Source organism: Ranitomeya variabilis, chromosome 1 (assembly GCF_051348905.1).
Source record: "Ranitomeya variabilis isolate aRanVar5 chromosome 1, aRanVar5.hap1, whole genome shotgun sequence".
Lineage (NCBI taxonomy): Eukaryota > Metazoa > Chordata > Amphibia > Anura > Dendrobatidae > Ranitomeya > Ranitomeya variabilis.
The window spans coordinates 30,561,021-30,584,909 of NC_135232.1; the positions used below are offsets into that span (position 1 = coordinate 30,561,021).

General features: G+C 49.1%; 2 protein-coding genes across 7 annotated transcripts; one reads left to right on the forward strand and one right to left on the reverse strand.

Annotated features, from left to right (window-relative positions):
* Positions 1-421: 421 nt before the first annotated feature.
* DNAJC21 (DnaJ heat shock protein family (Hsp40) member C21) lies at positions 422-14,942 on the reverse strand. Of its 3 annotated transcripts, none has more exons than XM_077281767.1 (12): positions 14,813-14,942; positions 12,451-12,544; positions 12,114-12,237; positions 11,447-11,569; positions 10,327-10,631; positions 8,731-8,873; positions 8,509-8,599; positions 7,235-7,420; positions 5,840-5,879; positions 5,205-5,371; positions 3,302-3,383; positions 422-2,992 (listed from the first exon to the last, which is right to left on the reverse strand). In XM_077281767.1, exons 1-12 carry the CDS (start codon positions 14,907-14,909, stop codon positions 2,828-2,830), a joined length of 1,617 nt encoding a protein of 538 aa, XP_077137882.1. In that variant the 5' UTR covers positions 14,910-14,942; the 3' UTR covers positions 422-2,827. The 3 variants fall into 3 exon arrangements, with proteins under 3 accessions (XP_077137882.1, XP_077137887.1, XP_077137876.1); XM_077281772.1 differs by having other exon boundaries at positions 422-2,989; positions 5,205-5,374; XM_077281761.1 differs by having other exon boundaries at positions 5,205-5,374.
* On the forward strand, positions 14,891-23,131 carry RAD1 (RAD1 checkpoint DNA exonuclease). Of its 4 annotated transcripts, none has more exons than XM_077281804.1 (6): positions 14,891-15,001; positions 15,949-16,147; positions 16,451-16,559; positions 18,220-18,478; positions 21,778-21,876; positions 22,107-22,897. In XM_077281804.1, exons 2-6 carry the CDS (start codon positions 15,959-15,961, stop codon positions 22,288-22,290), a joined length of 840 nt encoding a protein of 279 aa, XP_077137919.1. In that variant the 5' UTR covers positions 14,891-15,001; positions 15,949-15,958; the 3' UTR covers positions 22,291-22,897. The 4 variants fall into 4 exon arrangements, with proteins under 4 accessions (XP_077137919.1, XP_077137904.1, XP_077137916.1 ...); XM_077281789.1 differs by having other exon boundaries at positions 15,001-15,270; positions 22,107-23,131; XM_077281801.1 differs by lacking the exon at positions 14,891-15,001 and adding an exon at positions 15,263-15,375 and having other exon boundaries at positions 22,107-22,888.
* The last annotated feature ends 758 nt before the right edge of the window (positions 23,132-23,889 follow it).

Below are 23,889 nucleotides of genomic sequence, written 5' to 3' on the forward strand. Positions count from 1 at the left end.
TAGAGACAGATTCTAGGGAGGAGCTAGAGGCAGACAGACATTCTAGGGAGGAGCTAGTGGAACACAGACATTCTAGGGAGGAGCTAAAGGAACACACAGACATTCTAGGGAGGAGCTAGAGGCAGACAGACATTCTAGGGAGGAGCTAGTGGAACACAGACATTCTAGGGAGGAGCTAAAGGAACACACAGACATTCTAGGGAGGAGCTAGAGGAACACAGACATTCTAGGGAGGGGCTAGAGGCCAACAGTCATTCTGCTGCAAGTTCTGGTGAAACAATAGTTACATTTTAAATCTATGGCTGAAAAGCCACTGATTCAGAACCTGTGTCTGCCCCCACCACTGTAGATGGATCATCAGGGTCTGGATATCGGGAGAAGGTATCAGTTAATACTTATAAGAATGATCCCAGGCAACTCGTGGTAATAAAATAATTTATTTTCAGCTGTACAAGGTGGAAAAACCGCAGAAATACAATAACCTGACAGAAAAGATGGATGCAGAGGAAATGTGGAGATCTTAAAGTGTGTCAGCTCGAACTGACAGTGTTCACTGAGCACACAGCTTGTAGGGAACATCACACCTTTAATAATCTGATCGCTTTCCCTGCTCGGTGCGACCCGTGTGTCAGTGCACCGTTCCATCCACTGGTTCTGCATGCCCCGCTTGTCTCGCTGGTGATTGACAGCGCTGACTCACAAGCTTTGTCTGCAGCGATAGCTCAGGTGCTGTCAGTCACAAGGGAGGTGGAGGCATGCCAAAACCAGTGAGCGGGACGGTGCGCTGAGCCTCTTGGCCACACTCAGGGTGCGCCGAGCAGCCTAATTAGTATATTTAGAGATTAGATCACTAAAAGGTAAGATTTTTATACGGGGAGAAAGCGCCTACAAGACAATGTGCTTAGCTCACACAGTCGGTTTGCGCTGACACTCTCCCTTTAAGGCTAAGCAGAGAAATTCTTGTCCGCAGCTCCTAGCGATAGTGAGCGACACATTAATCCTGGGATTGGGAGTGAATAAGCCATGAACCTTCTCCTGCTAGGTCATCAATAAGCCTTTTACTACTTCTAAACATTAAAGACAACAGCCAAGCAAGACTCCATCTCCGAGGTGTAAATCCGACAGGATTACTGATGGGCAGATGCAGCAGAGCCGGGTGAGCGGATGCAGCAGAGCCGAGTGCATCGCTTTGCCAGCAACCCTAAAGCATGTTCCTGCAAATATTGATTTACAGGGAAAGTATGTAATCCCCAAGCAGGTGATTCATATTAGTAATTGTGGAAATTACTTTAAAAACTTCCATGAATGAGTAAAGGAAGTGGCTCCTTCCAATTAAATCTCATCTCAGTGATCAAACCGATCGCGTGACACTGATACTTAAAGGGCATGCCCACTTTTTTCCACCCATTTTTTTTCTGGCCCATTGCAACTAAAATGAGAGATTAAGCTGCCTGATTAAAAGTCGCCTGCTGATTTTAGGTTTTCATCTTCTATGCAGACCAGTAGAATGACTGCAGGATCAGACTACAGAGGGTTTGTTTGTAGTCTGTTACCATGGAGACACGTAGGTGTGCACAGGAGCTGTAGACCTAAATAATTAAATATTTTTTTTAAACGAAGATTTAATGAAAAATTGGTTTAGTTTTTTTCGGATTTGTTGAGCCGATAAAAAAATAAATAGATAAAAATTGGTTTGTAAGGGCAACAAAAGGTTTTCAAGGCAATATAAAATGGATGATGTCTTCTCTATAGGACAGTAAGAGTTGTTAGTAACAAAAAAAAAGAAAAATTAATTGATACTCTCCTACTACCACTCACCTTGATTCGACACAGTAGAAATTTCACCGTTCCACCATCCGCAGGACCGCTGCACCCTGTGATTGGTTGCAGCGGTCAGGAAACTCAGAACAGTGAATCATTAGAAGCACATCCGATGAGAAACTGTTCAACCGCTGCAGCCAATCACAGGGTGAAGCGGTCCTGCGGATGAGGTCTCCATTGGCTGCGGGGAACAACAAAGAGGCAAGTGTTTGCCAGTAAGTATCACTTATCTCTGCGGGGCTGCCATTAAAATCAAAGGGCGGATCACACAATGCACAAGAAACACAGGAAGGCGACAAAGAAGCTCTGCGAATCTCGCCCCGGAGTAAGGCCTCAGGTTTTATGTGCCGCCATATGGTGCTCCACGGGAGGATAGCTCGATAACACAGCGGTACCGCAGTCCGAAAACTTTGACGGGATACAACCAGACAATCCGAAACTTTGCCAGAACTGCCGTACCATAATTTTTTTTTTTCTACTTAAATGCATGTATTTGGGACTAAAAATTATTTTTGCAATTGGATTTCATTAAACATTTTTGCATCATTTTGCTATTACAGCCTCTTTGTTTCAGTATATGCAGCTTTAATGTGATCTGTGGCCATAAATCGGCCCTGCAAGAAGGAGCTCGCTGAAGGATCCTCAGTTAACTCATTCTGCAGCCTGCGATTTATTTTTACTGGAACCCAAATGCAAAATTTTTCTTTTTTTGCTAAAAATACATGAATTTAAGTAAAAAAAAAAAAAATAATTGGCTCGAAAGGTAAACAGCCCCTTTAATGATTATCCAAAAAGTTTCCATGTGTCGCTTTATGTGAGAATGTCCTAGCAGCAATCATATAGCGGTATTTAGCAAGCAAGCGCTCCTCCGGGCACACAGGGCGTCTGACAATCCTGATGGGATGATGGGGAGAGTAGTTCTCACTAGCGTCAGATAAATCCCATGTGTTAGCGGCCGGTCCCTCGGCTCCGCAGTAGTCAGTCCGTCTGTCCCCCCCATGTCGGGTCATTTATTTTTCCGCTTTTCCTTCTTAGATTTGGCGGCTGCGGCCTGCGTCGGGGGGTTAGTGACGGCGAGCGCGTGTCCCGTGTTCTTCAGGTGGGTAAAGAGTTTATTGCGAGTGGAAAAGTCGGTCCCGCAGGTGTTGCACTTTAGCGATAGTTCTGTCTGCTGGGAAGAGAAGAAAACGTCGACTTATTAAAGGGACGGCTGCGGAATTACTTTTAGGTGCGTTTTCCCCTTTTAAAAGTTAAATCGGAGAATAATCAAAAGTTTTGCAAGTTTCCAAAATACTTTGTCTTTCTATTCTTCACCATTTATAAACATCTCTGCTGCCACATTCAGGGTTACAATAAGAGGCAGTGTGCGCTGTAAAATGTCCATGCAGTGTGAACACGGCCCTGAACTCCCACCTCTGTGAACACCCCCCATGAGAAATCTATAGCATATCTGCCATATACAAGCTTATTACACAGTTACCTGCTCTGGGGTTTCCTGTGCGGAGGCCCCCTTGGCGGCTTTCTTTAAGTCTTTTGCCTTCTTTCCCTTAAGTTTTGTTGTTCTGTAAGGAATAAAAAAAATATATATATTGTACAGGAGCAACTAGAAGATGTTGGCAGCACCGACCGGACTAATGGGGGTCTACACATCCAGCTATTGACATGTGTATACTATCCGGAGCATAGAGCCTCCCCCACTCCGTCCTGTATCACACACACAGCCCACTGATATGTATGAGATTGTGTAATACTTCATTTATCCTATGGGGGCGCTGCAGGGAAATTGAGAGCTTCACAACAGAGCCTCCCCTCCCCCATTGCTGACCAAGCGAAATGTCATCATACATGAGCAATTAACGCTTTCAAAGAAAATTTCTCGTTCGGAGTTGCAAATAATTTTTGCCTTTTTTCGCAATAGATAAACTTTTTGTCATTTTTATTTTGCTTTTTTGTGGGCGACAGGAATGAAATGAAAAATAGCAAATATTTGCCTATTTTCACACTTTTACATTTTTTATTATGAACACAAAGGAAATTGTTTTCTCCTTTCAGCAGAAATTATTTTCATATATTGGACAGAATTTGTTTGACGGCGCAGAGCTAGAAACAGTGATTTAGATAGGTGGTGACTGATTTAGACTTCTAAAATATATATATTTAACACTTAAAAAGACCTTTGGGATCATTTCAACATATTAATACATTATTTTTATTACCGACTTCCCCTGTCACTAAGCCTGGTATATTAGTTCAACTTACAGAGGACCGGCCTCACAATGTCAGTGCAGAGTAACGTGTGGACCGGCCTTACAATGTCAGTGCAAAGTAACGTGTGGACCGGCCTTACAATGTCAGTGCAGAGTAACATGTGGACCGACCTTACAATGTCAGTGCAGAGTAACGTGTGGACCGGCCTTACAATGTCAGTGCAGGGTAACGTGTGGACCGGCCGTACAATGTCAGTGCAGAGTAACGTGTGGACCGGCCTTACAATGTCAGTGCAGAGTAACGTGTGGACCGGCTTTACAATGTCAGCGCAGGGTAATGTGTGGACCGGCCGTACAATGTCAGTGCAGAGTAACATGTGGACCGACCTTACAATGTCAGTGCAGAGTAACGTGTGGACCGGCCTTACAATGTCAGTGCAGGGTAACGTGTGGACCGGCCTTACAATGTCAGTGCAGAGTAACGTGTGGACCGGCCTTACAATGTCAGTGCAGAGTAACGTGTGGACCGGCCTTACAATGTCAGTGCAGGGTAACGTGTGGACTGGCCTTACAATGTCAGTGCAGGGTAACGTGTGGACCGGCCTTACAATGTCAGTGCAGGGTAACGTGTGGACCGGCCGTACAATGTCAGTGCAGAGTAACGTGTGGACCGGCCTTACAATGTCAGTGCAGAGTAACGTGTGGACCGGCTTTACAATGTCAGCGCAGGGTAATGTGTGGACCGGCCGTACAATGTCAGTGCAGAGTAACATGAGGACCGACCTTACAATGTCAGCGCAGGGTAACGTGTGAACCGGCCTTACAATGTCAGCGCAGGGTAACGTGTGGACCGGCCTTACAATGTCAGCACAGGGTAATGTGTGGACCGGCCGTACAATGTCAGCACAGGGTAACGTGTGGACCGACCTTACAATGTCAGTGCAGAGTAACAAGTGGACCGGCCTTACAATGTCAGTGCAGGGTAACGTGTGGACTGGCCTTACAATGTAGGTGCAGAGCAACAAGTGGAGCGCCCGGACGTTTACAGTCTATGGGTGGTCCACAAGTAGTTCATCACTTACTCATGGGATCTTCTACAAATCACAGGTTTATGCTGGGTCTTAGCACATAACCCCTTTCATCATTCAGCGACACAAATAAGAAGGGGAGACATACGGTTTCCCCTCATCAGCCGGTGTTTCAGCTGCTCCTGTGTCGTCGGTGTCTGGTACGGTGTTTTCTTGCTGCTCCGTTGCACCGTTCAGCTCTGCTTCATTAATTTTGGGTTCAGCTGCTGGAGTCGCTTCTTTAACACCCTCCATCGGAAGGCTGTCATCAGATGGCTGCTAGCAAAAAAATAAACATTACAACTAATTAAAGGGGATGTCCGGCTTTATCTTAAGGGATTTTTGTAGTCCAGACAGTCCTCTGATACACCAGCAGCACAGCTCCCTCCTCAGTCCCGAAAGTCTGTTACAATGTAAAAGACAAGAAAAGTTGAAGATCTGGTAACGGGACCACAGCCGGAGACGAGACTGGTCCGGGCAACTACTCTCAGGCGACACCGGCCGGGGCAGCATTGGACTTGTCTTGTCTCCAGCTGAGGTCCTTGGCCGGATCTTCAACTTTTGCTTTCTCTGTAACTATGGCGCATTACATAGAATTGTGCTGCCAGAATCTGACTGACGCCGCCAGAATCTGATTGATGATGCCCACTGACAAGTTCCTTGTAAGAAAAACTACTCATGACTTCCACATGTGATCAGGGGATTACATAAAACATTGCGCTATTCCGGAAGGACGATAAATACCTTCGATGATTTTTGCTTCTTCTTTTGCTTTTTACTAAGTCTATAAAGAGAAATGCAAATATTAATATAGTGATACCCAGAAATAAAAGCATCCGACCGGTGCAGCATCGCGGCCTCCAGAGCTGGACATATCGCAGCGACCGCGAAGAAGAAAGTGGACTGCTGACCACCAGGCGAGCACAGGGGAGACATCGCCACCAGCCACTGCTGACAATCACCAGAGGAGCCGATTACAGACCACCAGGCGAGCACAGGGGAGACATCGCCACCAGCCGCTGCTGACAATCACCAGAGGAGCCGATTACAGACCACCAGGCAAGCACAGGGGAGACACTGCCACCAGCCGCTGCTGACAATCACCAGAGGAGCCGATTACAGACCACCAGGCAAGCACAGGGGAGACATGGCCACCAGCCGCTGCTGACAATCACCAGAGGAGCCGATTACAGACCACCAGGCGAGCACAGGGGAGACATCGCCACCAGCCGCTGCTGACAATCACCAGAGGAGCCGATTACAGACCACCAGGCAAGCACAGGGGAGACATCGCCACCAGCCGCTGCTGACAATCACCAGAGGAGCCGATTACAGACCACCAGGCAAGCACAGGGGAGACATCGCCACCAGCCGCTGCTGACAATCACCAGAGGAGCCGATTACAGACCACCAGGCAAGCACAGGGGAGACATCGCCACCAGCCGCTGCTGACAATCACCAGAGGAGCCGATTACAGACCACCAGGCAAGCACAGGGGAGACATGGCCACCAGCCGCTGCTGACAATCACCAGAGGAGCCGATTACACATGTATTATTCTGATACATTTCACCCTTCAGGGGATTTTGCTTATCATAAATTCATCTGTTTTGGGCTAAAAAACAAGAACACATTTTTGTAGTTGGGATTCATTACACATGTTGCACCTTTTGCCTCCTGTAGACTGTACTGAAATGGTGCAACATTTCTAATGAAAACCAATTGCAAAAGTGTGGGGTTTGTTTAACCCAAAAAAAGAACATTCTGGTGATCTAAAGTTACTGACTAGGTGAAAACTACAAGGGCAGTCAGGGTGCGACCAGGAAGCCCCCATGGATGACTGAGAATGGGGGTCCCAGGTACATAGAGCGGTGGTAGAGCGACGTACATCAGCCCCACAGACTGTGACAACGTGTGACCTCCGCTCTATTAAAATAAAGGATGTGGGACCCCAATCTGGATAGGCGATAACTACGAGGACTGTGGGGGTCCTACTATGAGACCATCACCGATCAAACGATTGTCACCCATGTGATGCATAAGAGAAGCCCTGATATTACAAGGCACAGACTTCTGGACCCATTTCCAACATAAAAATCAGTAGCCCTCCGCTGCCGCCATGTGTAATGTGTGTAGTTACTTGGGTTTGGGGGTCTCCTCTGTCTTCTCCTCCTCTTCCTCAGAGAGAATTGCATCTTCCCCATCCACCACACTGCTCTCCTCCTCTCCTACGGACGTGCTGAACTCTTCCTCCTCCGCCTCCAGCTGCTGCCGCAGGAGGGCGACCATCTCCCGGTGCTTCTTAGACTTCTCATGATTTCTCATCCTGGTTCATTGAAAGCAAAAAAAATAATGGATTGATAAACAGGAAAACCAAAGAGAGGCAATGCACGACCACACGGGAGCAAAGCACGACCACACGGGGGGCAAAGCAAGACCACACGGGGGCAAAGCACGACCACACGGGAGCAAAGCACGACCACACGGGAGCAAAGCACGACCACACGGGGGCAAAGCAAGACCACACGGGGGCAAAGCAAGACCACACGGGGGGCAAAGCAAGAACACACAGGAGCAAAGCACGAACACACGGGAGCAAAGCACGACCACACGGGGGGCAACGCACGACCACACGGGGGGCAACGCACGACCACACGGGGGGGGCAAAGCAAGAACACGCGGGGGGCAAAGCAAGAACACGCGGGGGGCAAAGCAAGAACACATGGGGGCAAAGCAAGACCACACGGGGGCAAAGCACGACCACACAGGGGGCAAAGCACGACCACACAGGGGGCAAAGCACGACCACACAGGGGGGCAAAGCAAGACCACACGGGAGCAAAGCAAGACCACACATGGGCAAAGCAAGAACACACGGGGGCAAAGCACGACCACACGGGGGCAAAGCACGACCACACGGGGCACCACACACAGGGGCAAAGCATGACTACACACGGGGGCACTATTAACCTTCTGATAATCTACGGCTGCTATATATAACATTTCTCACCCCCAATATTTTATAAATCCTTTTCTCCTAAAATACGGAAGAGATTCGCAGGATTTGTAATAAAGTCTGTTGTGTCTGAGCCATATCGCATCCGTCAGCTGTAAATTACAAGCGGTCTGCCCTGGTGACTCCATCAGCATCGCACACGGTCAGGGGGCCCCAACAAGATGCCATAGGAGCGAGAGGCCTAGATATGGCGCCAGGTCTGCGGTGCCCGTCTATTGGGCTGTGCCACAGGACACAGGTATCACTGCGGTCGCCATTCACAGCCCGATAGAAAGTTCTGGAGAATTTATTAAGGTGGTAAACTAATCGTCACATTGCATTTCATGGACGAGGGCGGCAGGGAGCAAGGATCACTGCTTTGTGACTGACCGTGAGAGCGCTCGTCGGGGACATACTCACGCTTTTTCGGACTGGCACACTTTGTCACACGCTGGACAGTACAGATCGTCGTACAGTAACTCTTCTTCGTCGTCCTCATCGCTGCCCCGATCTGCAGAAGGGAAAAACAGAATGGAATAAAATGGGGGCTCCTGGTCGGTAAAGGTCCCAATGTGGGTCCACTCTCCAAATACCCCTGCTTTCTACGGAGGGCCGCTGGTGACGATTAATCTCCCCGCTTACCATTCTGCTGTTCTTCCATCTCCTCCTCGTCGTCCTCCGAGCCGTCACCAAACTCCTTGTCGTACTGAGCCTCCATCTGCTGCAGCGCCTTCTCCAGCTCGGACGTGGCCACCCAGCTCTGCTCCTTGTACTGTCCGGCCAGCCTGTAACACCGAGCGCTTACATTAATGCCTGAAGGCCAGCGCTTAACCCCTTCACCACCGCGCCATTTTCCAATTTTGCACTTTAGTTTTTACGCTCCCTTTCTTCCCAGAGCCATAACTTTTTTTATTTTCCGTCCTCATAACCATATGGGACCTTGTTTTTTTGCGGGACGAGTTGTAAAAGTGCAATCCCATAACTGTGTTGTTTTTGTTAATTTAACATGTTTGTTCACTAAATGCTAAACCTGACCTGCCATTACGATTCTCCAGGTCATTACGAGTTCACAGACACCAAACGTGTCTAGGTTATTTTTTTTATCTGAGTAAAATCAAAATTGCTTTTGTTGCCATTTTTCGAGACCCGTAGCGTTTCCAATTTTTGGGATCTGGGGCTGGGTGAGGGCTTACTTGTCCTCCCTGAGATGACGTTTTTATTGATATCATTTTGGGGTAGATACAATGTTTTGATCAACCATTATAGCATTTTATTTTAATGTTGCCGTGGCCAAAAACTGTAATTCTGGAGTTTTTCTTTTTACACCATTTACCAATTGGATACAATAACTTTATATTTTGATAGATCGGGCGATTCTGAATGCAGCGAAACAAAATGTGTGTATATTTTTCATTTTTTAATTTTAATGAGGCAAAAGGGGGGTGATCTGAACTTGTTTTTTAAACTTTTTTTCCTTTTTATTGACTTCAGTAGTCTCCTTAGGAGACTAGAAGCTGCGATCATCTGCCCACTTGTGCTGTGTATAGTTATGATTCAGCCCTTTTATTGTTTAGCAGAAATCATCATCTCCTATGAATGCCGGCCACAAGTCGGCGTTCATAGAAGATTCACAATGACAGGCACGGGGGTCTTCTACAGATCTCCGGCTGTCATGAGTTTAACCCACTGGCGCCATGTGATCACATAACAGGGGCGCTGACGGGTGGAACTTGTGATGCGCTTCCAGTCGATATGTTAAATGCCGCCGTCAGATCCACCGGCGGCTGTTAGAGGCACTTCATGGATAATTATATCAGACAGAAGTGCGGGGAATGATGCAGGCTCAGCGCCGGAGCCGACATCAAAGGCAGGGACAGGACATATGATGTATATATACATCAAAGTTCGTGAAGGGGTTACAGGAACAGTACATTAAAAAAAGATAAAAACATATCCTGCCATCACATCAGACCTTTCCTTTACCGCTACAGTAAACTCATGTCCCAGTACGGCCTCAGCACTGGACCTGTGTGATAAATCCAGGACTAAAAGTGGCGCCAGAATAACATGATTTATGTGTTGCTTCATTTACAGGGTTCCCTTAGTTCGGAGCCCAGCGATTATATAGTGAAGGTCACCATGGCAATAAGCTGCACAACGGAGGTGGAGGGGACTACAAGTACCGGGTATGATGCGGGGAGACGCTCGCCTCCATTACCCCCTTCTCAGCCGACTTACTTTGCGTTCTGTATCTTCTGCTGCCTTCGCATCTCTTCCACCTTCTTGGCCTTCTCCGCGTTCTGCTCTTCCACCAGTTTCCTGTGGGCATGGACTCTCTTGTCCCTCTTCCTGACGAAGGCCACCAGTTCCCGGACCAGCTCGTTGCGCTCTCGTCGCGCCTTGTCCCGCGTCTTCTTGTTCTCCTTCTCCATGGCTCTCTTCTCCCAGCGATTGGAGGCCTGCCTGGTGTCGTAATCTTCTTTCCAGGCAAAGTTCTTCGCCGTACAGAAGCTCTGCCAGTAGGCGTAGAACGGGTGCACCACCTGCGCTCACCGACAAGAGCAAAACCGCAAATAGTGAGTGTAATAACGCAACAATACTGGAGGACAGATGGAGAAGAAAAAAATATCAGATCGGCCGGTGCCCTCACCGATCAGCTGAGACCATGTCGGCCAGAAAGACACTGCACACAGAGAAGTGTACGCCATTTATATCCGGTGACCATGGCACCAGGTATGAGCTGTTCGGCGGGGGTGCCGGCTGTCAGACCCCCACCAATATGACATTGAAGACCTTTCCTAAGGACGGTCTATTACCAGACTACATGACTATAAACATATGGGCTCACATTCGGGTCTATATAACTGTCGAGGTTACGTTTACATTACCGGGTGACTTTTGGCTCCAAGTCATGGGAGGTAGACATAACGAAGTGTACGGCGTAGAACGTAACGTGTCATAGTCCCCCAAGAGGCACCGACGGGGCACCACTGTCCCCCAAGAGGCACCGACGGGGTGCCACTCACACCCCCCCCCCAAGAGGTCCCGACGGTGTGCCACTCACCCCCCCCCCATGAGGTCCCGACGGGGCGCCACTGTCCCCCAAGAGGCAATGGCGGGGCACCACATCATGGGAAGCAGACATACCACAGTGTACTGCGTAGAACGTACCATGTCATAGTCCCCCAAGAGGTCCCGAGGGGCCCCACCTCTAGTCCAAGAGGTCCCGACGGGGCGCCACTCCCCCCCCCCCCCCCCCCAAGAGGTCCCGATGGGGCGCCACTCCAACCCCCCCCCCCCCCCCAAGAGGCCCAGGACGCCACATCATGGGAGGCAGACAGACTGCAGTGTAACGTACCGTGTCATAGTCGCTCTGAGAGTCTCCAAACCCCGGGTATTCCTCTCCTTCATCGTTTATCTTATTTTCCATTTCTTCCTTCACAATCAGGTCAAAGACGTGTCTGTAAACGGCGTAGAAGCCCTAAAACAGAAGAGTGTGAGATAATAAGGGAGAATCGAGTGTCACATCCAGCATCTCGCACAATAAGGCTGTGTTCGCACAGGAAAAACACTGCAAAAACTCCACACGTGGCCATAGGCAGATAATACACAGGACTATGAAGAAGTCACTGTGGGTGAAGGCTACATCGCTACATGCGGTCTGCAGGAAATGCGCTGCAGTCATTTATTGCCACTTTGATGCATTTTTTTTTTAATATTAACTTAAATGCTTCTATTTTGGGCTAAAAAAAAATCTTTTCTATTGGATTTTATTAAAAATGTTGCAGCGTTTGGCTTTTACGAGCTCACTGATGGATTCTTAGTGAACTCTGCGGCCAGTTGTGGGCAGGAAAGCAAAAGAGATTGAAAAAACAAAAACAAACAAAAAACAAACAATGCAAAATTAATGAAACATAATTCCTATAAAAAAAATGTACGCAAATGAAAGCGTGTTTTACGCCTCCATCATTGAGCTGCACCCTGGGATTCATTAGCGAGTGGCTTCCATCTTCCCCGGCCGTTACCTTCTCGTCATCTCCATAACCGGAGTAACAGGTGACTGTGAAGTACTGCACCAGGTCCAAGCTGTCGTCCTGGTAGTCGCCGTCCACGCCGCCTTTTAACAGCGCGTCTCTGTGGTTGTCGTACCTGGGGGAGAATATGGGACATAAAGGACAGCGGTGAGGCCTGTGAATGGAGGGACTGGGAGCTGATCCTGCGAGAGGGGCACACCAGTGATTGGTGGAGGTGCGGGTGTCGGACCCCCTCCTCAGGGGAACTCAGTAATAAACGAGTCCTGGACAGCCCCTTTAATAGTAGTGGGTGTGCGGCGCCTGTACCCGGATCCCACACATCACGTACCAGGCGCGCTCCTGGGGGTCACTGATCACATCGTAGGCCGCCTGGATCAACTTGAACTGTTCTGCTGCTTCCTCCGGGTTATCCAAATTTTTATCTGTAAGAGACAGAGACCGAGCTCAGAACAATGAGATATACAATATACACACGACCCGATACATCTCCGCGGCGTCATCAGCACAAAATGGGAGAGAACAATGAAAATCCATTCTTTAAAGGAAACAAAAGTCAACGTGAAGATGATTAGAGGAAATAGTGGGGGTCAAATTAACGTCCCACCGTAAGATTGAGGGAGGGAGCGAGGTCCTACAGTGTCTGTATGTACAATTGTGTTACAGCGTCTTCCTCCATCCTCATTACTCACAGGTGGAGATTTTATTGGTACCAAATATTGAGCATAAATTACATTTTATTTGACTTTTATTAATAGCTGCTCTGAGATTTCTTTTTTTTTTGTGCTTATAAGAAGCAGATGACCGGCTCACAAGTAGATGCTTGGGTTTGGCCAGCAAACGAGTAGCAGGCAATAGCAACAAAAAAAAAAACAACACTCCTGCTCCAGCAGTCCCATGTAATCTTTTCTTTCCCTTATTGCTGCACATTGAACTCTTCCCATAACTGCACAAATACATAAAAGAAAAATCCATCAACCTGTCGGGAATCACAACGCAAAAACTATACAAAATGTCACTTTTAATCTGGAGCTACATGGCGACAAGGCCTGCTGACCCCGGGGGGGTCCCCCATGCCGCCCCACTAACCCAAGAGGGGGGTCCCCATGCCGCCCCACTAACCCCAGAGGGGGTCCCCATGCCGCCCCACTAACCCAAGAGGGGGGTCCCCATGCCGCACCACTGACCCCAGAGGGGGGTCCCCATGCCGCACCACTAACCCCAGAGGGGGTCCCCATGCCGCCCCACTAACCCAAGAGGGGGGTCCCCATGCCGCCCCACTAACCCAAGAGGGGGGTCCCCCGCAAACGCCCCACTGACCCCAGAAAAGGGACCCGCCAAAGCCCCACTGACTATTTTGCAGCTCTGATTTTGCTGATAAATTTTGCAGTAAGTACAACAGAAAAATTGCAGATGTAGCTGGCGACTTGCATCGAGATCTATGGGAAGCGTCGGGGTGACTAGCATGGAGATTATGGGAAGCGTCGGGGGCGACTTGCATTGAGATCTACGGGAAGCGTCGGGGGTGACATGCATGCAGATCTACGGGAAGCGTCGGGGGTGACATGCATGGAGATCTATGGGAAGCGTCGGGGGTGACTTGCATTGAGATCTACGGGAAGCGTCGGGGGTGACTAGCATGCAGATCTACGGGAAGCGTCGGGGGTGACATGCATGGAGATCTATGGGAAGCGTCGGGGGTGACTTGCATGGAGATCTACGGGAAGCGTCGGGGGTGACTAGCATGCAGATCTACGGGAAGCGTCGGGGGCAACATGCATGGAGATCTACGGGAAGCGTCGGGGGCAACATGCATGGAGATCTACGGGAAGCGTCGGGGGCGACTTGCATGGAGATCTACGGGAAGCGTCGGGGGTGACTAGCATGCAGATCTACGGGAAGCGTCGGGGGCAACATGCATGGAGATCTACGGGAAGTGTCGGGGGCGACTTGCATGGAGATCTACGGGAAGCGTCGGGGGCGACTTGCATGGAGATCTACGGGAAGCGTCTGGGGCGACTTGCGACCAGAGAAAGAAAACCTGACACCTCTGGGAATATTTGCGAGTCCGTGTCGCAGGGAATCACTACACCCAGGGCTGCCTGCATTGCGGGGATCTCAGCGTCGCTCTACACTGCCTCTTTAGCCGCGACACGATCTGCCGTGTGACCGAGGGTCTCTGGAGCCGCTGCTGCATCACAGCACAACATAAAGGGGGCGACATCCCCACCCTGAGGGCAGCGAGCGACTCACACAACAGCCGGTCACCGAGATCACAAACACCCGTGTCACTGATTAACTGCTGCTGTCAAAGGGTTAATCAGCAGCGATGCTGAGCAGGCACCAGACGTGCACAGAGGACTGACCCCGGGGCAGGAGTCATATAAACCCCTGCTGTATGCAAATGACGTCTCATGTGTCCAGTGGGCGTAACCACGAGTCTCCTCTACACTAAGCTCCTCCCTTGGTGCGCTGAGTGACACAACTGCCACCAATAACCTCAGAATAGAGCAGGACGCGTCACCAGAAACCAACATAGACGGCACCAGACGCGACAAAGGCGGCAGCAGGACCTCGGCTTCTGGGAGCATTGAATTAATTATTGGGGGAAATAAACCTTACATGTAATCACACCAGCACAGAATGAGTAGTGGACTGCCCCTTTAAGAAAGGTCCCTTTAAGACAGCCTCACCCGGATGCCACCGCAGCGCCAGCTTCCTGTACGCCCTCTTCAGGTCATCGTCCGTGCAGTCCCTGCGGACCCCGAGCACCTCGTAGTGACACCGCATCGCTCGCACAACTCGCCGGCTGACCCCGCAGCACACGTGTGCCCTAACCCGGAAGTGGAAAGCCACAGCTCCGCCCCCTACCTGTCACCTGGGTAACCGTCGCAGTATTCTCCCAGAAGCCACCTCACTGTGTTCTCTGCGCCTGCGCGGTTACATCACTAGCTGGACTCTCGCTAGGGAATACAGTGTCTCATGTGTGTCCTCGCTGCAGGCGCCATGTTTGCTGCGTCTGATACAAGGTCTCTGCAGTGACTGCGTCTTCTCAAACATGGCTGACACCGGCTGGTCGTGCTGACATCGGCTTGTGGAGCTCCGGGGCTGGTGAAAACCGCTCTGTCTAATTGGAAGGAGACGGTAAAAGGTGCGTGCTGCCTGCTGCACACTGCTGGGACTTGTAGTACTGCTGGCTTTATACTTATTGCACATTGTTACTGGGGTCCAGCGGGCGCCAATGTGGAGTCGTAAAGCGAGTAACGTATTGGGCAAAGTGTTGCAAAAAGTTTGTACCAGAGGAGAAAGTGGTCACCTGTGTGCAGAGGAGTTTTCGGGGATTCAGAAATCTGTCATGGGCCTCCGTGTCCACAGCCCGTATTCAGAGTCGTCCGTTTTCTGGTGTAACCATGGTGATAAGAGCCTTTATCGCGGAGCGTTAACCCCTTGAAGACGGCATATGTTTCCTGCACGCAGTGTGTATATTTTATTCCGAGACCTCGTGGATTCTTCGCTGTGATGTCGGTTGTTATTTTTCCATTATTGATCGGCGTCCCTGGTGTCAGCGCTGTGAGTCAGTGGAGGAGCGGAGCCGGAGGATTGTCGGCGGGGTCCCGTGTCTGTGGTCGGCGAGGTCCCATGTGTATGTTTGGTGGGATCCCCACATCCGTGGTTGGCGGGGTCCCGTGTCTGGTTGGCGGGGTCCCGTGTGTATGGTTGGTGGGATCCCCACATCTGTGGTGTGCAGGGTCCCATGTCTGTGGTCAGCGGGGTCCCATGACGCTCCGGCTCCTTTATTCACCACTTTCTCCGCTCCCCTTCTGTCCAGGTCTCCGGCGATGTCGTTCTTCTCACAGTCGGACGAGGACGAGTACGTGTTCTCCTGCAGCCTGGACAACGTCCGCAACCTCTCCAACATCCTGAAGGCCATTCACTTCAAGGACCATGCGTCCTGCTTCGCCACCAGCAACGGCCTCAAAGTCACGGTGGAAAATGCTAAGTGCTTGCAGGCCAACGCCTTCATACAGGTGGGAGGCGCCATCGCGCTGCGAGTCATTCTCTACTGTATCCAGACAATGAGCAAAACGTCCCACGCTGATACATTGTGACAAACCAGCAGCGAGATCAGTGCACGGTCTACACTGGATACCACTGAGCGTTCTGCCCCTGAATGGAAAGTTGTGTTTCATTCACTGACAGGAAGCGGAGATTTCACAAACATTGAGGAATTTGAGAAGCGCAGGCGGCAGTCACACGGCATTAGACGGCAGCCACGCGACGCCTGTGGTCTTGTCCGTAGCGTCACCGTCTTGTTCTCCTTTATCCACCAGGCCGGGATATTCCAGGAATTCAACGTCCGGGAGGATTCTGTCGTGTTTCGCATCAATCTGACCGTCCTCCTCGATTGCTTGACTATTTTCGGGGCCGGTGCTGTACCAGGTGATTATACTCCGGGTATAGAGAGGGGATATGGAGAAGACCCCCCCCTGTCCTTCTCAAAAAATTAGCGTATAGTGTTAAATTTCATTATTTACCATAATGTAATGATTACAATTAAACTTTCATATATTATAGATTCATTATCCACCAACTGAAATTTGTCAGGTCTTTTATTGTTTTAATACTGATGATTTTGGCCTACAACTCCTGATAACCCAAAAAACCTGTCTCAATAAATTAGCATATCAAGAAAAGGTTCTCTAAACGACCTATTACCCTAATCTTCTGAATCAACTAATTAACTCTAAACACATGCAAAAGATACCTGAGGCTTTTAAAAACTCCCTGCCTGGTTCATTACTCAAAACCCCCATCATGGGTAAGACTAGCGACCTGACAGATGTCAAGAAGGCCATCATTGACACCCTCAAGCAAGAGGGTAAGACCCAGAAAGAAATTTCTCAACAAATAGGCTGTTCCCAGAGTGCTGTATCAAGGCACCTCAATGGTAAGTCTGTTGGAAGGAAACAATGTGGCAGAAAACGCTGTACAACGAGAAGAGGTGACCGGACCCTGAGGAAGATTGTGGAGAAGGACCGATTCCAGACCTTGGGGAACCTGAGGAAGCAGTGGACTGAGTCTGGTGTGGAAACATCCAGAGCCACCGTGCACAGGCGTGTGCAGGAAATGGGCTACAGGTGCCGCATTCCCCAGGTAAACAGCGGCAGAAGCGCCTGACCTGGGCTACAGAGAAGCAGCACTGGACTGTTGCTAAGTGGTCCCAAGTACTTTTTTCTGATGAAAGCAAATTTTGCATGTCATTCGGAAATCAAGGTGCCAGAGTCTGGAGGAAGACTGGGGAGAAGGAAATGCCAAAATGCCTGAAGTCCAGTGTCAAGTACCCAGTCAGTGATGGTGTGGGGTGCCATGTCAGCTGCTGGTGTTGGTCCACTGTGTTTCATCAAGGGCAGGGTCAATGCAGCTAGCTATCAGGAGATTTTGGAGCACTTCATGCTTCCATCGGCTGAAATGCTTTATGGAGATGAAGATTTCATTTTTCCGCACGACCTGGCACCTGCTCACAGTGCCAAAACCACTGGTAAATGGTTTACTGACCATGGTATTACTGTGCTCAATTGGCCTGCCAACTCTCCTGACCTGAACCCCATAGAGAATCTGTGTGATATTGTGAAGAGAAAGTTGAGAGACGCAAGACCCAACACTCTGGATGAGCTTAAGGCCGCTATTGAAGCATCCTGGGCCTCCATAACATCTCAGCAGTGTCACAGGCTGATTGCCTCCATGCCACGCCGCATTGAAGCAGTCATTTCTGCCAAAGGATTCCCGACCAAGTATTGAGTGCATAACTGAACATTATTATTTGATGGTTTTTTTGTTTGTTATTAAAAAACACTTTTATTTGATTGGACGGTTGAAATATGCTAATTTATTGAGACAGGTTTTTTGGGTTATCAGGAGTTGTAGGCCAAAATCATCAGTATTAAAACAATAAAAGACCTGACAAATTTCAGTTGGTGGATAATGAATCTATAATATATGAAAGTTTAATTGTAATCATTACATTATGGTAAATAATGAAATTTAACACTATATGCTAATTTTTTGAGAAGGACCTGTAGGTTCTCTGTCTTTCTTCCAGCCACCTGCACGGCCCTGAAGATGGGCTACCGGGGCTACGGCCACCCCCTCACCTTATTCCTGGAGGAAGGCGGGGTGGTGACGGTGTGTAAGATTCTCACCCAGGAGCCCGAGGAGACGCTGGACTTCGATTTCTGCAGCACCGACGTCCTGAATAAGATCATCCTGCAGTCGGAGGGGCTGAGAGAGGCGTTCTCCGAGCTGGACATGAGCAGCGACTTCCTGCAGATCACCATGTCTCCGGACAAGCCCTACCTGAGGTGCGGATCATGCCGCCCACCCCTTTATGACCGCAACATTTTCTGATTTTGCTCTTTTGTTTTTTCCTCCTCTTCTTCCCAGAGCCATAACTTTTTTTTTTTTTTTATATTTCTGTCCTCATGAGACTCGTTCTCGTTTTTTGCAGCTTTCAATGACCCCATTCAATTCTCCATATAATGTGCAGTCAAATTTCCCCCAAAAATTACAATTCCGCCATTTTTTTTGGTTTGTTTTTACAGCATTCATTGTGAGGGGACTACATAATTCTCCGAGCTTAGACAATGTACCTCCAACACTCCTCACAGCTGAGGTTTTGCCACAGTTACCTCTCCTCTAGAGATTAGGAAATAGCTGAGACACACGGACGACATATTTTAGCTGCACCGATACATTGTAGCAAATTATCAGCAGAGATGATTCTGCTGATCCCAGAGGATTTTTTTTTGCACTGGATACAATTGTAATGACTAGGGTTGAGCGAAACGGATCGGACAAATTAAAAAAATCGCCGACTTTCGGCAAAGTCTGGTTTCATGAAACCCGACCCGATCCCACTGTGGGATCGGCCATGTGGTCGGCGATCTTCGCGCAAAAGTCGCGTTTCGTATGATGCGTTCAGCGCCATTTCTCAGCCAATGAAGGAGGACGCAGAGTGTGGGCAGCGTGATGACATAGGTCTCAGTCCCCACCATCTTAGAGAAGGGCATGGCAGTGATTGTCTTCCTTTCTGCCGCGTCACAGGGGGTATGAAGGGGCGTTCACACCGACCGCCATCTTACTGCTGCCGATCTGAGCATAGGGAGAGGTTGCTGCAGCTTCATCAGAAGCGGGGATAGTGTTAGGGAGGGAAGATTAACCCCCAAACCGCTTGTGCTGTAGCGATTTCCACTGTCCAACACCACCTTTTCTTTGCAGGGACAGTGGAGGCTAGATTTTTGTGCATCAGCTCTGTAGCTTGTTAGGCTGCCTTATAAGGCTCCCTGATAGCTGCATCGCTGTTTGTACGCCGCTGTGCAAACCAACTGCTTCTTTAAAAGCAAAAATCCTGTTGCTCCTTTGTGCACAGTTATCTTGTTTATTTGTCCACACTTTTGTGTGCAGCAGTCCTTTTTATGGCTGTCATACTTGTCCTGAGATCATTGTAGGGAGATTGAAATTGTACTTCAGTATTTTTTTCATATATCTTCCAGCCACTTTCTGCCACTCACATTGCATTGTGTTATACACTGGGCCTGAGTCTTGGTTCAGTCTCCCCAACAAAAAAGGGAGATTCAAATTCTCAACAAGTTTATATACACCACCTACCTTGTTTTACAGTACCATATAACGATTGGTATTTTGGTTAGATTTTCCAAAAAATGAGGAAGTCTGGTGGAAGAGCCCGTGGGCGGTGGTTCTATACTGACCGAATAAAGGACTCGTCTGGCTACCCAGTATGTTGATGATCTAACCTTCATTAAAATGAACCAATCATGGATTTCTAATTATTTGGCCCCACCTTCCCCTGCTGACACGTAGCTTTCCTGAAAAATGTCTTGCTTTTGGCCTCCTCTTACTGACTGCTCCAATTCCTCCATTTGCAGCTGCTGAATGTCCACCATAGGTCATTTTTATACCTCCCTAAATGGGCTGACTCCCCCCACAGGGCCGTGGTCACCACCTGGCGCAAGCACCCGTGCGAGTGCCGTTTGCCTGGACAGGTGGGTGGGCCCACTCTTGGGTGACGGCACTGGCACAGGGTCCCTCATAGTACAATGAAGTGTCTCTGATGGTGGTGGTGCACAACCAACGTCAGACACACCATCGTAATATGAGGGGCCCTGGGCCAGTACTGCCGCCCACGAGAGAGTGTTCCCCCCCTGGTCGAACAGTGCTCTACCACTTGCAATACCTCTCCCTGCTCCACCACTGTGTAGTCTGTGCTGATAAATCCTTCAATGGCACTGCCAATACAAATTTGTTGAAATGATAGATGATAGTTAAAATATACAGGGGCCCTGGCCTCCATTTAGACCAGTTAATCCTTTGCGCCAACTACCACTGTCTGCTACTCAGAAGGAGCCCACCCCTGCACCTAGCTATGGCACCTGTTTATTTATGAACAATTTTTTGGCAGACATTTGGCCCACTTTATTATTTGGGCCTACGAACTGTGTCTGCCTCTCATTACAGTTGTCCTCCACTGAACAAACCAATGCCGCCTGTTTAGTCCTGTTACCAATTTTGAACTGCATTTAGCCTACTTTATTCTTTGGCCCTATATCTGTTTCCTCCTCATCCTGCCCATTCCCCAGCCACTGCTAGATGAGTCTGCTGGTACATTGACCCAGACCACTACATTCCCCTTATACTCTACACAGCCAGAATCTGACCCTGCTGAAAGTAAGGTTCCCCTTCCCGCATGTTATACCACCTTACACAGGGACAAAGAGGAAGGTGCAGATGAAAGTGCAGGTTCCTTCATCAGGTGGGGGGGGGCATACTCGTTGGCGACATCACTGGCACAGGGCCCCTCAGAGTACGCAAAAGTGTCTCTGCCGGTGGGAGGCGCCCCCGCCGTCCAACACACCGCCGTACTATGAGGGGCCCTGTGCCAATGCGAACGAGTGGGGCCCCCCCTGCTTGCTCAGGATCACAGCACTTGCAAAGTTGAAATACTTACCTCTCCCTGCTCCACCGCTGTGACGTAGTCCACGTTTCCTGGGCCCACGAAAATCTTGAGCCAGCCCTACCCCCCCCCCACGATTTTAGCCAAATGACCCCCAGTTTAATGCCTAACTATTATTATAAAGTAAATTAAGATTGACAAATTTCAGTAATAAGAATTGATGTTTTTGGCATTAAAATGGGCACTGTAGGTGTTCTCCTGTCCTCCACTCACTGCCGACTTTAATTCTCCATTGACTTGCATTGGGTTTCGTGTTTCAGTCGGCCCCCGACTTTTCGCAATAATCGGCCGATTTTACCCGACTCTATCCGAAAAAAGTAAAAGTCGCTCAACTCTAGTAATGACCCCTCAGCTCATCGGTGTATGTAGAAATCCTGGGACCACCCAGCAAAAGTCAGAATTTGTCTGCACCCCTGTTACTCCATGGGCCCCTGATTCCAGTGATCACATCATGGATCCCATGGGGGTCACAGACTGGGCTCTTCATATAACCCCTTAGATGCTAAGGTTGCAGTTCATCACAGCATTTAAGGGGTTATGATGTCTCGCTAGGAGCCCGCTCCAATTACAGCAGCCGAAAAAATAAATGCGATTTCTGTGTTAGATCCTGATCTATTCTCATCCTCGTAGACTCTCCACATTCGGGAACGCCGGCAGCGCCCACCTGGATTATCCCAAGGACTCCGACCTGATAGAAGCGTTTCACTGCAGCCAGACGCAGACCAACAGGTGAGATGGCGGAGCGAGGGTCACCGGCGGTCACCGCTCCTCCTGCAGCCAATGTTTGTTCTTCACTGGCCGTCTAGTGGCCGTTTTCGGTACTGCAGCTCCCATTCACATTAATAAGAGCCGAGCTGCAGTACCGGGAATCACCACCACACAGTGACAAAAGCCAGAAGCGCACGACGTCCACTGCCGTCAGATCACAGACGTGTTGTGTTTTCTCTTTTCTGCCGCAGGTATAAGATCTCCCTGCTGAAGCCGTCCACCAAGGCGCTGGCCCTGTCCTGCAAGGTGTCCATCCGCACCGACAGCCGAGGCTTCCTGTCGCTGCAGTACATGGTCAGGAACGAGGACGGCCAGATCTGCTTCGTGGAGTATTACTGCTCCCCGGATGAGGATCTGCAGGAAGGAGACTCCTAACGGCACGCCGACCCTTTAAAGGGGTCGTCCGGAGACTTGGATCTGTAAGAAATAGCAAATTATGTGATACTTACCTACCGTCACCGAACTCAGGACAGGTGTCACCCATCAACCGGCTGACACACCGCTGCAGCCAATCACAGTCTGGTCATCCTAAAACATCCAATAATGTGCTGCTTGGGTCGGCGGTCCAGAGACTGATTGTATGGAACATTCTCTCTGTTTTTACAGCTGAAGTTTTGTTCCAATTGCATCCAGTATGGGGAGTTCCCTCTGTGCTTTCAATTCTGCTGGTTTCAAGACCAATTTACTGCCTGGTATAAAGGATGACTGAGCCGTTGTTTTACTGGGGATGTAAAGGACTAAGATACTGGTGACCTAATGTTAGAAAAGGAGGTCCGATGTCTGAATGTGATCTGAGCTGCAGTACTGATAACGGCCACTAGACGGAGTATGGCGCTCTGCTGTCTCAGCTCAGGACGCCTCATATATGACGCTCTCCCTTTCTGCTCTCTATATATTTTTGTATTTTATAAAAAGTAATATTTTTCAAGTTAAGTTTTTTTTTCTCCAATAAATATTTATAAATAAATCCTGTAAATACCTGTAGTAACATATTTTTATGTATTGCTCCCGATCCACAATTGCTTTGTACGTGTTGCTGTCTCTGTCCCCCATGCTTTACCCTGCAGCACTGCTTGGTCACATTAGCTGCTGTTTATAGACTCCTGAGCTGAGATGTGGCCATTTTCTAAGGCGATAGCGTTAATCACTTTAGGATATGCCATCACTTTATGATCGGTGGGGTCTGACCGCTATGACCCCCCCTAATCCTGAGAATAAGGGGCTAGGGGGGGTCCCAGAAATTGTATTGTCACGGATCGCCTCCTAGATGGAAAAACCCTTGTAAAACGAGGAGTCTGTGTGACAGGTAGCGCTGGGCTGTCAGGAGATGGAAAACCGTGGGACGTCACCTGTTATGACCCCAATGGCGAGGGTCTCAGAGAAACAAGTAAGTCTGCGACGTACAAAAATCCAGCTCATAGGGCAGTGGTAACTGGGTTGACCATATATCTACTCCTAACGCCAACACTAGCAGTAGCCGGGGAACATGCCTACGTTGGTCGCTAGATGTCTCGCGCCAGCCGGAGGACTAACTACCCCTAGAAGAGGAAAACAAAGACCTCTCTTGCCTCCAGAGAATAGACCCCAAAAGTAGGATAGTAGCCCCCCACAAATAATAACGGTGAGGTAAGAGGAAATGACAAACACAGAGATGAACTAGATTTTAGCAAAGAGAGGCCCACTTACTAATAGCAGAATATAGTAAGATAACTTATATGGTCAACAAAAACCCTATCAAAATCCACGCTGGAGATTCAAGAACCCCCGAACCGTCTAACGGCCCGGGGGGAGAACACCAGCCACCCTAGAGCTTCCAGCAAGGTCAGGAAACAGATTATATACAAGCTGGACAAAAATGCAAACCAAAACAAATAGCAAAAAGCAAGAAAGCAGACTTAGCTTAATCAAGCAGGAACCAGGATAAGTAGACAAGAGCACTACAGATTAGCTCTGATATCAACGTTGCCAGGCATT